Below are 14,289 nucleotides of genomic sequence, written 5' to 3'. Positions count from 1 at the left end.
TGCTCTGTTCTTTGAGGCTTTTTTTTTTTCTGACAAGAAAAAAAAAGCACAAATTGCTTAGTAATTTCCTTAGGTGACAAATAAAGTGAGTAACTTTTGTAATACTTAATACTTGTAATACTTAAGTATTCAAACATTTGATAAATCATGGGTTATCGGAAGAATAAAATTGTCAATATTTTGGCACTCCATGCAAAGGTCTCAATCTGAGTATAAGATCTAGTAATTTCCTTGATTATTGGTAGACTGGTAGAGGTAACTGTGGTACCTAGTGTTCAACTGTCCAGAAACCAAAGCCATGCTCAGCCCAGGTGAGCAGACATGCTTTGGATGACGCAGTTATCTGTCAGGACATGAGACAGCATCCAGAAATGCAAACATAAAGAGCATTCATAAGCCAGAAAGAAAAGTCTCTAAAATGAAATAAACAGCAAAACAAAAGCACGTAAATGTTCAAGGGGATGATGTTGACTTTACTGTCCTCTAAACTATGCCTGCAGCAGCCCAGAGCTTAATGTCATATAAACCAAGAGAAATTATAGAGAAGCTGTCTCTATAGGCTGCATGGTGTAACCAGTCAGCAACTGCTCCAATAGTAGGGAGCTCTGTATGCAGTAAGTGCCTACAGATAGAAATGCTGTGTAAAGGAGTCATTGCTGGTACATTGACACATGCTGGCAAATTAGAGTGTGTTTGGTGGAAGGATAAAATTCTACTGCAGCTCTTTAAAATCATCCTCATTGTGATCAACTCATGATAAAACATTGGTTTCTCCAGTGTGAATAAAAGTGTAGCACGTTTCCCAAATGATCTCTTGAAATAAAACCAGAGTGGTACAATAGAATAGACCAAGTCAGCAGAACCAATGTACAGTGTTACTGCCCAGAGCTCAGAATGAAATGGGAATGGCAGAGGTGCTTCAGGTTTTACAGCCACCTCTGTGCTTGACTTTGACAATTATTTATTACCACTAATATTGTGGTTTGTAAACGTATACAGTGCTTTATGAAGTAAGACATGTTTCCTATTTTAAAGATCTTATAATCTTGTGGTCTGATAAGGGGTGCAGATTATCCCTTGGATGTTCATAAATAGCATTAGCACTAAGAGTTTTATTAGCACTGGGTACTTTCAAGCCTGTGGCTCTTTCTTTTTCTTAACAACACTTTCCCAGTCAGGTGCTGAAAAAAGGATTTTGACAGCATGATCTTCCAGGCTGGAGCAGTGTGGGCCTGTAGTGAAAGAGCAAAACCCAGGCAGAGTCCCCAGTGCAGTGGCTGTTGCTCTGCATGGGTTTAATCCACAGCCTTTGCTCGCCTCTGAGACTACGAATCTGGAGTTTGGGGGATGGCAGCAGAGAGCAGGCTTGGGAGGTTTCTGTGTGTGTGTGCCTGTGCGTGTTTTAAATAAACCAACAATGGAACAGCAACTTCAACAAATTGTGAGTGGTGCTAATTTGTTATAGTGCTGTCTTGCCTTCTGGCAGTGTTGATTTAGGAGAAGCTGTGCAGACTGGAGTGGATGTGGGGAGCTGCTGGTTCTTGTGCTCTGGGATGTGTATGTGGTTCAGTATAAAATACTTCTAAGGGTCCTGTCCTGAGGAGCTTTCAGATTACAGGGTAAAGCGCATACACAGGCTGCCAATCCCCTTTTCAAAACCCAGTCTTGGGCAAAAGTACCTTCCCCTCTGCATTGCTCCTCCCCTTCCACTTTTCTAAAATGAAGAGATGTTTTAAGTCTTCATTCATGACAAAAGTCTGTAATTTGTGTGTTTTGAGGACTGCCAGAAAATCATTGGCCTTGACAAGAATAGTGTGTAGGAAATGAAAGGAGAAAGATCCTGTAGCAAAGTTTTCAACAGTCCACGACCTTGCTGGGCTGCCTTTCATAAAGTGTCTGGGGCTGTAATCCCCCAAGCTGGGAAGCTGTCTGACAGGGAAGAATGGCCAAATGCGCCTGAGGTATCTGCAGCCCTGGACCACTGTTGTGCAGGGCTACAGGATAAAGCTGGCAGGATGGAAGCCTGGCTGGGAAGAGGTGGATTTTGGAAGCATATGTAGAGTGACGCCCTTGCAGCCTGTGAGCTGAGTTTAAAGAATGTCTGTAGTATCAAGTGAAGAAGACAGAAGAATAAAACAGTCAAAATGAGAAGTAGTGGTTGAGCAAAGGCAGCCAAGAAAATGAAGAATTCTGAAAGTGAGTGAACTCCGCTTTTCCCCTTAGGTTGTCTTCAGCCTGGAGAGATCTGGATGCAGTGCAGACAGTTTGCAAAACTTTGAGTCTGTTAGGCCTTCTGTTTTTACAAGCAAGAGTGGCTTTCTGGCCTTCTCTCATTTTCCAGGCTCAGATGTGCAGAAACACTTTTTGGTTGCAAATAGAAAGGATTCAGGGTGATCGGTTAAGCATCTGATTTGGAGGGATGTTTGGCAGGCAGTACAGTCTCAATACTGCTGGGACCAACTCTTAAAAACAGTGGTGTGCTTAAAAGACTTCACCGAAGTGAAACTTAGAAACAAAGCTTTCTCTGCTAAGTACAGGGTTGAGTACATGGTCAGCTCTACAGGAAAAGAAAAAAATTGTGGCTAAAGTGCAAAAGGTGCTGTACTCTATAAGGCATTGTGTATTTATGGTAAGAACTGTTGCTGGTGCATCTGTTGATATAGGTAATGAAATGAGACTTGGTCTTGTGGAAGAAAATGAAACAATAATATTTGTTTTGTGCTCACTGGTATCTGGCATATGGTAAGAGTGATGACATTTTGGTCTAAGACTGTTACTACCCATGTCCTTCCTGCACTCCTCAGCATGGAACTCAGTCTTAACTATTGCAGATTCGTGGTATTAGCAATATTCTGCATGCAGATGCTCCTGTACAGACTGCCTCTCTCTGCAGAAAAGTTTGCTGAGTCCACACAAGAAATAAGCAGGCCTATTGGGAGGATCTTTATCAAACCTTCTCCCATTTCCCCCATTACTGAGACTTTTGTTTGCTCTCACAAACCATGTAACTAAGGAGTCTGAGTCACAGTCACTAGTCCCAGCTGTCTGCCTCATCCCTGTCCCGGAGATCCCTCCCCAGCTGCAGGGACAGTTGAAAGGGTCGTAGGTTTGCTCCAGTATTACTGCATTTCACAACCTGCTATCAGCTTGTACCTGTGGTGACTCAGAGCCCTAAAGCAGTGCTGGAACTCAGAGGGTGCTCTAGGACAGTCTGGTTGGAGAATGGTCACGACATTCCTACTCCTCCACTGTGCTGTGTGTGCTTGTGGCCAATGCTCAGCATGAGGCTGCCACCCTGTGCACCCCCAGCCAACTGGCCTACCATACTGAAGGAAAGGGCCCAAGCTTTTAGGACCAGAAACATCATCTCATTCCATGTGATTCATAGGTTTGTTGATCCGGCTTAACACTCTCTAGGATTAGCTGGGAGGTTGCAACAATCCTTTAGTCGTGTCCTAAATTCTTGCATTGTAGAGAAAGAATTCTGTACATCAAGGCTCAAAGGTAGCTGGGAAACAGAGAAATTTTGCATACCAAAGGGCTTTAACTGGTGGATGGGTAGAAGGTATCCTTCCTCTTGTGTGGGCTGAGCTACTCCTCTCAATATGTGGGTATTTTTGTGCAATAAGAAGTAAATAAATACATTAAATTAGATTAGTATAGGACACAGTACCTTCATTACTTGCAATGCAGGGACAGCTGGAACTGAGCTTTCTCAGTTGTTGCAGGACTGCAGAAGAGCCCAGTGTCTACTGCTGGTCAGTAGCTTCTGAAGCTTTGTTTTGTGCCACTGCTGTGTTCCTGAGATCAACTGCACTCTGCAGATATGCAGGAATTTTTAGTGCCTGGCTCTGCTTGACAAGAACTGCAATGTCCATACCTCTCCTTTTCTCCACCCACTAGAGGTTTGGGCAATCTTAGGCTCCTTCATGTCAGCAGTGAAAATAAATGTAGAATATGCAAGTGCTCTGTTTAGAAATTGGCAGGAAGCTTCATTTCTGACTGCAGTGGGATGTTCTAACAGTAGGAAACACCTTTGTTTTAAGCAGTTCTCTGCTAATCTCTGCCCTAGAGGGGAAACACAGCTGTGGAGAAGAGCCTTTACTTCACAGTAGCAAGAAGCAAATTGCAGTCATCTGGGTGTAAATCTGCATTTGAGGTGCTGTTCAAGAAATACCTTTACACAGCATTCAGCCTTCGTTAACCTGAGTATTGCTGAGGGTTTTGCAGAGTCTGATGCTGGCAGATGAAGTCAGAAGTATGTTGCTCCTATGCAGTGTAGAGTGTGATCTTCTGGAGAGGGGAGGGCTCCAAATCCATGGGACTCTGGTCCATTATGCTTAAAGTTGCACGGTAGTTGGCCTGTTCATGCTGGCAGTGGTCTGTTCAGACTAGTTCAGCAAGTGCTCAGGGCTCGGCACAGCCCAGGTCAGTAATCAAACATTTCACTTCTTCATTGTATTGACAAGATTAAAAAATCTTCACCCTATAGCAGTCAAAACAGGGTGATCTGAATACAAAAGACCTATTAGTTCATTGTGAAAGGGAGTTAGTTACAGAACCGTGGGGATAAGTATGCAGGTGGGAATGATGGGAACAGTGTCCTGGGCCTAAGCCCAGCAGATGTCCAGGAAGAATGAACTATCTCCTTATATTCAGTGTCCATTTCTTGAAGATGCTTTCTGTTTCCCAGGCCAGTGTCCTCTTATGTTTTCTCTCATCCAACTACATTAATTATTGTAAGTCTTTTTCATTTGACCTTTTAGCTTTTAAGGCTGATAATCAATATTCTTTTCACTTTTTAAATGTAAGATTTCTATCTCTAGCAGCACAGCTGAAGATGTGCAGCCATCAATGTGATAAGAGCTATGCAGATGTTTCACTTCACCATGAGGGTCTAGAAACCTATATTAAATCCCAGCCAGGCTGCAGGCTTATTTCAGTACTGGTTTTCAGTGGGCTTGGGATTTTTGTTTGTTTCCACTGGGGCAGCACCACCACTTGTAGAGAGGGACTTGTGCTTACCAAGTACCCTGAGACTGTCCTCCATGATAATCCTGCTGGAGCTGATTACAGAACCCCGTGGGAAGGAGGAGACGCACTGCAGGGGATACAATCAGCTTGTCACACGGGGGCATCTGTGAGATGTGCCTTTCCCTCATGTGAAACTGATGATGTTGCTTTTTCCTTTGGGCAGGGGAGGCTGGAATTAGAGATCTTAAGTTTCGTGACTCTTGTGCAAGCTGCAGTTCACCATGAATCTACTTGATCTCCAGTCTCTAAGAACATAGATTAAATTATCAGTAAAGCATCATTATAAATAGGAGAGGGTATACATATATACACTTCTTCTCCCATCTTGCACCAAAGTATCCAGCCTGGCTCAGTGCCATAACATCTCTAGAAAGAGATTTCAAAGGCTTGGGAAGGGGAACAAGGAAATGGAGACAACACAGAGAATCAGCATTTAAGAGTTTCTTCCGTTGCCTGTACTGTGTGGAGAATGAGACCATGAAGCTCTGGCACAAGGCTGTTCTTGTCATAGAGGCGTTTCTAAATGGTGATGATATTTAGCTGCCTGAATTTCTGGGCAGAAGGAAGCAGGAAGCTCATGCAGATATTCTGGGATCTGCTGGTTTTGGATACACATGGACTTGTCCCCCTGGAGCTCAGTGCCATTGGGAATCCTGAATGGAGGTGGCCAGAGAGAGCCAATAACAAACCTGCAGAGGCTTTCTGCTGTGCTTCCGTCGCAGCTCAGCAGTCGTGGGGAGCTGGGTGGAGGGGAGGTTATTCTAGCAGTTACATATGTAAGGCAGGTGCCCATATTAAAATGTACCTTTCAATTTTGATTGCAGTTTTTTAATTGCATTTAACAGCGTCCCTGCTGGTTCTCCATTCTGCATCCGTGCAGCCACGTTCTATTGATGGCCTGTTGTGATTTCAATGGAACATCATGGGATGTACCTGGCACGTCGGGCAGCACTGGATGGAGGTGCCTTTAGCCCAATGTACCTGGCATGGTAAGCGGCAACCAAGTGGTTAATCTGCATTCTACTGCTTGTAGTCTCAGCTTGTATAGCAAGGTGTTCCTGCTTTGCTGCAGTCTTGCACTGACTGGAAATCACTCTGTTCTCCTAATGTTAGTGCTTTCATGCACACAGGGCCCCTACCCTTTTCACCCATGGAGATTCCCCTTTCCCGGGAAGTTTGCCATTCAGTAGGGAATGGCCTAGCCATGTCAGGCTCTCCTTGTCATTCTAGAACATGAGAGAAGGGACTGGGAAATCATCTGACCCTTTTTCTTCACTCCTTTTTGTACCAGGAGCTGGTAGCAGTTGAGCATGTATTGCCCACATACCTAATGTCCAAACGTTGCCGCACAGAGGTACTGAGCAGGCAGGTGCTTGTGCCCATAAGCAAAGCTGTACTGTTCCTGTGGGAGTCCTGCAAGAGCTGCCTCAGGGAGCTGGGAGGGCAGTTCTGCCTGGCGCTCATTGGAATGTAACAAACTAAACAAGGGCCACTTTAAGTTTGCTGATGTGGTATCCTCTCCAAAATGATCCTCCATTTTCCTTTTCATGTCCACACCTGCAAAATCAGCTGCATATCCTGCTCTGTCCTGCATGTCACTTTCTCTCCATTCCTCAGCTTTGCAGACCTCACTCCCCAGTAACTCGAGGTGTTGGTCTTAGCTGTTTTGAAGTGCAAAATATTAGTGTGAGAAAAACAAGGGTGCTGCATCCTGTTTTCTGCTTGAGCCCACTTCACAGAGCTTTTGCTGTTCTACTGCCAGTGATGAAAATGCATGTTCTTGCCTCTGCTTCTGAATTCTGCTGTCTGTCTAGGGAACCATTTGGGCTAACACAGTTCCAGCATTCTTCCCTGTGCTTTTGCTCTTATGGAATGTGAACACCTTTGAAAGTCTTGGGCAAATGACCTGCCAGTGGCAGCTCCTGGGGCGCAGGTTAGTGGCCATGAACCACCCACTTCATTGATACCTCTGGAGAGTCCTGAAATTAGGATCTGTTGGGATGTGGGGAGAGGAAGATCAGATGAGCCAGTGACAAACAGGAAAGCTCTCTTCCTAGCGGGGTTGTCAAGTGCTCAAAAGAAGTTGGTTCATCTGAAACTGAAGGGTGCAGAAGTCATCTATTTCAGTTTCACCCAGTTCCAGTAGCAGCTGGACACAGCATTTTTAATGTCAGAAATTGGTGGGAAAGAGCAACATAGGAAACAATTAATTTAGTTTTGTCTTGTTCTTCCCATGCTCACTGCTGCAGTATCTACTCAGTGCAGCACAACTGCTTGGGAAGGTCGAGAAATAAGTAAGCAGGCCACTATCTTTTCCTCGGTCTGTTATAACACGCACAGTAGGCTGACACTTTAACAGCATCTAATTTGATACATCACATCTAATCTGTTTGTTGGTTTTTATCTGCAGTACTGTTAGTTCACTGTTCAGGTGCTCGGTGTCCAGCCTTCTCATCCATCCACAAATCCTCTACATGAAATGAGTGATTCCTTAGACCTGTTTTTGATTGATTCTTTACTTCACTGGTATTGCTTCTTAAAAGATAAACAATATTCATACACTGCAATCTATAACTCAGAGGTGAAATCAAATAGCATCTCCTGCCAGAGGTTGCTAAGATAACACATTTAGCATTCATTCAGCAGTTACTTTTAGGAAGAGATTTAGTGATATTAAAGAGAATCAAATCTGTAGTGAATATGTAGATTTTATAGTGTTTAAAGGAGTGAAGGGATTTCTCTTCTCCTGTACTTTAGCAATTTAATTTTTGGTGACATCCAGAGTCTTTGTGGAAATTGAGAAAAATATTTTTCCTGCTGTGTAGTGAGAGCAGCCCAGCTCCTGAAGCAGCCTGTGTGTGCTGCACAATCTTCCTGCCCCCAGGGTCACGGTGTCCCCCAGGCTGGGCGCAGCAATCCACAGTTACCAAGCTCCTGGGGCAGTATTGCTTATGAAGACGCTGTCGGCTCTTAGCTTGCAAAGCTTTGTTTGATGTGTGGCATCTGCTTGCAGCATTACTGTATTCTGTGATTTGTGCCCTGTATTTCTCATGTCTTTGCATGTGCTGTGTCTCGGTGTCATGGATATGGTGGAAGTAGTGGAGAGCTCAGTCTTGCTGCATTCCCTCCTTGCACAAGAGTATTTGAGTAGATTCACTGCTCTGACAACTGTGTGTCTTGAATGCCAAGGAACCAAACCTGAATCTGGGAAAAGACCATCACTGGTGCTATTTGTCCAGAGCCTTCTGTGATCCTGTTTTAAATGCAAGGGAGTGAAATTTTGCACACCACATTCAGTGACTAAAGACTGTGGCCCCAGTGAGACATCTATGTATTCTTGAGATCTGGGGTTTGTTTTTTCACTAGAAATGCATCTGAGCCTTTTCTGAGCCTGGGCTCCCCCGAACAGGGAGTGTGTCTTTTCTGTGTTTTTGCAGAAAACAGAAAAGGAAGGGTGATTAAAAATGATACTGAGACACAATCAATATAAACCCACTGATTTTTCAGGGCTTTGGGGGCTTGCTGTGGTGTTATTCAAATGTTAGGGTTTGTTAAGAAACAGTATCTGCAAGCTAATGGATAGTAAGGCTGCACCTGCCATTTATTTGAGTAGATCTGCTAACTTTTATACAGGATTTAACCTTGTAGCTGCCCATGGTCTCATGCTTTCAGCTAGAGGTGACATCTTAGGGATGTCATAGGTTAAGGAATAATGCCTGCTTCTCTTTTGCTAACAAGTTTTCCAACACTCCTCTCTTCCTCCACCTCTGAAATGCATCATTGCTAGAGAAGGGTTTGTAACTGGTCAGCTCTGGAAAATACCTGGAATGGATTTATTTTTGTTCAGGACTACACAAGATACACAAGGCAAGTTGCTCTAAAGCTTTTGTCAACAAGGGCACGTCAGCCAAAGGTGTATTCTCTGAGCTATATTGCTGTCCTGGTAAAAGCCCTCAGTGGGCAATTCTGACAAAATTTTATGGTGCTCTAAACTTAAGGTTTTGCTGCCTTGTTTCATTATATTCATTTTGTTGGGGTTGCTAAATCCACATTAGACTCCAGCTTACAAATTCAGATATGATAGGCATTGTTATAATGCTTGAACCTGATCACTGCTTTTAAAATCTACTAAAGGTAATAACCTACCTCATAGCTATGTCCTACTGAACTTGAGTAGTTTTGTAAAATTTGACATGTGAGATAAATAGAGGTAATTTAAGCAACTTGTACTATGCTAATTTTTATGCTGCAGAACATACTGAGGTTTAATAATAACACTATCTTCCTCATGAAGGTCAATAAAAACCAGAATTGTAATTCTCCTTCTCTTTCCAGGGCTTTCCCTGAAGGCTTATTACTTGGTTTCAATGTAATTTAAGGCAGAAAGAAAGGGGGGAAAAACGTTCTAAAAAAAAAAAAAGTAAACCTCTAAAACTATTTCGCAATAGCAGTTGCAGCAAGCCTTGACTCTCTGCAAAGACTTAGACAACTTGTATACAGAGATTTGTATACCTGTGCTTGAAGTGCCATTTGAGTGGGAAATAAGCTCGCTTTTACTTCAGTAACATACCCTTTTATTAGTTTGTTTAGGCAAAAAATATTGGCTGTGCTGTTTCCCTTCCTTTCCCATATTTGTCCTTTCTGGAACACTTAAAAATCATACGCAGGGATTTTGTGTGTGACATGCATGGAAAAGCACCATTAGATTTGTAGTGAAATAGTGTAGGAGTAGGCTGTCTCTTGCTAGCCTTGAGCAGGGTGCATTTATATAGAGAGATGCTGTGTTATGTTGCAAGCCATGTTTTTGTCCTTCCCTATCAATATATCTCAGTGACCCAGAAATAAGTGCTTTTACTGGCCTGGCTAGATAAAAGTGGTATTTGGTGCCTCTCTGCTGTTGCTTCTTCCTCTTAATCAGCAATTCTGGAAGCAAGCCACTAGAACCAGACACGCTGCCTGCGTGCTGCAACTCTGATGTAACTAATTACATCAAAACTTGTTTTTAAAGTGCTCAACACTGCTCAGTGGTGGTAATCTCTGTCTCTGTCACGTTTTTGTGATTCTGCAGGGTGAGTTTCTGTGACAGAAACACTATAGGTGGAGACTAGCACCATGGCAAGCCTATATTTCCTCCTTTTGGCTGCCACCCTTTCTAAAGCCAGCGACCTCTGGGAACAACGTTCACGCGCACAAAGTCAGTGGTGAATTCACTGTCTTCTTGGGCTCCCATTCATAGCTGAAACAATATAGAACAGAAAAACACATAAGCTTTTTTAGCTGTGGGACAAGGCGATGAGCCAGAGAGATCCATGTGGATGCTGAATTAGGTGGTACTGCACTGAAGAGCCACCACAAAATTCTGCCAAAAGCATAAGCAGGTACCAGGCTGAGCAGCTGACTAAGTGAGGAGCTGTGTCCTGGGGAAGAAGGGAGGCACCTGCTTGGCAGATCTGTTGGTAAAAGCACCAGAGTAGTCAAGCAGCAGTGCTGCAGGAAAAAATGCATTTATTTAGGTTTTGGTAGCTATTTTCATAAAGCAAAATCTTTTTGTTGGGCAGAAATGGTTGATGTAAATTTAACACCTTTCTGCCAAATGAAATCTTTCCATTTCTCACCAGTTAGTAAGAATCAGGTTTGAGGGAAGTAATTTTTAATACTGACACCATCAGTCCTTATTTCTTTTTCTCGTGTACATATACTTGGCACAGAGGTAAGATAATGCAGTCTAATGCTTCATCATTTGAACACTGATTGGACAGAATGCGTAAATGGGAATCACAAGCAATAAAAACATTAACTAATGATGATTCTAAGAGAAAAGCTTTTAATTCTCTGTGCTTGTGGCCTGCTCCTCCTTCAATAAGAGAAATGTTTCAATAATATGATGAACTGGGAAAGGAAGGAAGGAAGTGGAAGGCTAAATGTGGCCATTGTGTGTTGGGTATTAATTCCTACATTTGAACCTCAGAAACTGTTTTAAATCTACTTTAACAGATAAATGTCCATTACAAGTAGTAGTTGGAACTTTCAATCAAAAATAAATCAAGAAAAAAAAATTAAATGGATCTTGGATTCCTGAATGCAGCCCCAGATTTAAATTATGGTTTATATGTATCATAGTAGCTACCAAACGTGCAACTGCAGTTAGTTCTGATGTGTGTCAAACTAGGTGTTTCCTACAGTCCATACTACTGGGAAAGCCAATATAAACATATAAACTAAAATACATTGTGAATACTATTTGTGAAATACATGAACTACATGGAGGCACTATCAATTTTCCTCTCTTCCCAGTATTTCAGGGTAGAGAGCCTGTGACTTGAAATAGAGTCAAGTAACCTATCAGTTTAAACAAAACACCTTCAAAACTAAAGACAGGACAAAATTCACTTGACAACAGTGTTTCAGATTTGTGAAGATATTTGGTGGCATTTAGCTAACTCAGCATCCTGAATTTCAGCCAGTTGAGGGTTGATTCTTGCCCTTCATATCAGTGGACTAGGATATGAACATTACCAGCAGGGTGGTTTTTAAAAGCAGCTTTTCATACTCTTAAGGAGACTTCCCATTCACACGTCAGTGTGATTAATTCCATGTTCAATGGATTTAGTTGCTACCTGTCATTTTCTCAACCTCAGAGCAGCTGGATGTTGTAAGATTTGAATGTGTACGAGCCAAGAAACAAACTACATGTTAAAGCAGGGAAGCTGCAGCTTATGCTAATTATTTTACATGCTCAGTTATGCAAATGGCAATGAAGTAGATGCTTCTTTTTTCTTCTTCTTTTTCTTGCTCCTCATCCTCTCTTCAAATTTTTGTCAGGAGAGGAAACAGCTTTTCCCTGTACCTGACTATTGTGTTCATGCTGGTATCTTTTCAACAGTAATTCTAGCCAGTGACAATTACTTTTGTAAAAAGATAATAAAAATTACATATCTGATTTTTGAAAGACTTGAATCAAGTCTTAGCTTGATAAATATTTCTCTCTCTGCTCCAAGCAGGATCACAGCTTACAGGGCTCAATGTACTCAGATGTCCTTAGTCAGTGTCAAACCTAACATAGACTGCACCATGTTGAACCAGTCTATTAAATGCAACCTGTTGGAGTGGAAACAGCAGGTTCACACCTCTCATCCTTCTGTTTTGCAGGTGGTAGGGTGAAGGTGAGAGGAAGAGAAGGTGGAGATGGAACTGCCAAATCATGCCAAACAACTGCTACTGCAGCTGAACCAGCAACGAGCCAAAGGTTTCCTCTGTGATGTGATCATTGTGGTAGAAAATGCCCTGTTTCGTGCCCATAAGAACATCCTGGCAGCCAGCAGCATGTATTTCAAATCCCTTGTCCTGCATGACAACCTGATTAACTTAGACACGGACATGGTGAACCCCACCGTGTTCCGGCAGATCTTGGACTTTATTTATACTGGTAAGCTCTTAACGACTGACCAGCCTGGTGAACAGAACTTTAATGCTCTCCTCACCGCAGCAAGCTACCTCCAACTGCACGACCTGGCAGCTCTCTGCAGAAAGAAGCTGAAGCGGAACGGCAAGTCCTTTGCCGGCAAGGCCGGTGGCCTTGGTGTTGGGAGATCTGCCAGGAGTCAGAGACTTTCCACTGCTTCAGTCATCCAAGCTCGCTATTCAGGGTCAAATGAGGGGTTGAAGGGCTCGCACTCAAAGGAGCTGTCAAAGGGAAAGCTCTCTGATGATGAGGTCTTCATCAGCAGCTCCAACCAAGAGAACTGTCACTCCTTAAGCAGGGGAGCCAGCAAGAATGGTGGTGGGGGCAGCAGTGCGAATGGGAGCACTGGTGACCAGGAGCTAGGCCTCGACCTCTCCAAAAAAAGCCCATCGCTCCCTGTTGCAGCCTCCCACGATGACACGCAGCACAGCGAAAGCCAGCATGGCTCTCCCCAATCTGCCTCAGCCCCTGCAGCCAACAGTGCCTCATCGTTCGACGAGTCTGGAGTCGGAGCCCCTCACAGCATGGTGGACAGCAGTGACCCCATGGAGATGGATCTGAGCGAAGAGTGCCACCACTCACTCACGGAGGGCAGCCAGCGCAAGGGCCTCCGGCACTCGTCCCGCAAGAAGGAGTGGATCAAGAAAGACAACGCCTTTGACCGAAAGGAGGGGGGCAAAGACAGGGACGAGGGCGAAGGGCTGCCCAACGGTATCCTGCTGGGGCCCTTGTCCAAGTCTGTGGAGAGGAGTCTGGCCGGGGCCTACAGCACAGACCTGCCCTACCCATGTAAGGAGGAGGTGGAAAATGGTAAGGAGAACAGTGATGACAGCGGCCAGAGCGAGAGTGAGAGCGGTGGGCATACCAGTGCCAACTATGTCTACCGGCAGGAGGGGTTTGAGCCAGTGGCCTACGGTGACAACCTGTATGTCTGTATCCCCTGTGGCAAAGGCTTTCCGAGCTCTGAGCAGCTTAATGCCCATGTGGAGACACACACCGAGGAAGACCTTTACATCAAGGAGGAAGGCACATATGGCAGCAAGGATGAAGCTGAGGATTTGTCCAATCCCAATCAGTCCTATGCGGCAGAGTCCCGGCCCTTCAAGTGTTCAGTGTGTGAGAAGAGCTACAAAGATCCAGCCACGCTGCGGCAGCACGAGAAGACTCACTGGCTGACACGGCCCTTCCCTTGCAACATCTGCGGCAAGATGTTCACGCAGAGGGGCACCATGACACGGCACATGCGCAGCCACTTGGGGCTCAAGCCCTTTGCTTGCGAGGAATGTGGGATGCGCTTTACCCGGCAGTACCGACTAACAGAGCATATGCGTGTCCACTCAGGAGAAAAACCTTACGAATGTCAACTGTGTGGTGGGAAATTCACCCAGCAGCGCAATCTGATCAGCCACCTGCGAATGCATACCTCTCCCACATAAGCCAAAGACTCCAGAATGAGCTTCGAGCCCATCCGCAGTGATTTACCTTTCTGTAGACTTGCTGCTTAAAAAAATAAGAAAAAAGAAAAAAAGCAAACAAAAAGGGGGCAACTCCCCATACTCTGTTCAGTCATGGGAGGCCTAAACAAATGTAGCTTTAACATTTTAAAAAAAGTTCCTTTTTTTCCTTTTTTAAAAAAAAGAAAGGTCCACAGCCAAGCTGATGCATTTAGTCCAACTCTCCCTCCAAATCTTGATGATCTGGCAAGAAATGCCACTTCTTTTTGCACACATTGACTTCACTGCCATATTGATTACCTGGAGCAGGTAGGGGGACCATGGGGAACTTTTGGCCTC

At 44.1% G+C, this 14,289-nt stretch overlaps 1 protein-coding gene across 1 annotated transcript in view; it reads left to right on the top strand.

The window, feature by feature from the left end:
- HIC2 (hypermethylated in cancer 2) overlaps nt 1-14,006 on the top strand; it is a 32,947-nt gene extending 18,941 nt beyond the window's left edge. Inside the window, exons 2-3 of the mRNA XM_009081657.1 lie at nt 5,880-6,023; nt 12,184-14,006. Coding sequence (XP_009079905.1) covers nt 12,220-13,932 — 1,713 coding nt within the window. The 5' untranslated portion in view covers nt 5,880-6,023; nt 12,184-12,219 and the 3' untranslated portion in view covers nt 13,933-14,006. The remainder of the gene's footprint in view (nt 1-5,879; nt 6,024-12,183) is intronic.
- The last annotated feature ends 283 nt before the right edge of the window (nt 14,007-14,289 follow it).

The sequence above is a fragment of the Acanthisitta chloris genome, unplaced genomic scaffold (assembly GCF_000695815.1).
Source record: "Acanthisitta chloris isolate BGI_N310 unplaced genomic scaffold, ASM69581v1 scaffold18249, whole genome shotgun sequence".
Taxonomy (NCBI): Eukaryota; Metazoa; Chordata; class Aves; order Passeriformes; family Acanthisittidae; genus Acanthisitta; species Acanthisitta chloris.
The sequence above is the reverse complement of the archived record's forward strand: the minus strand, read 5'-3'. Positions and strand labels throughout refer to the sequence as shown.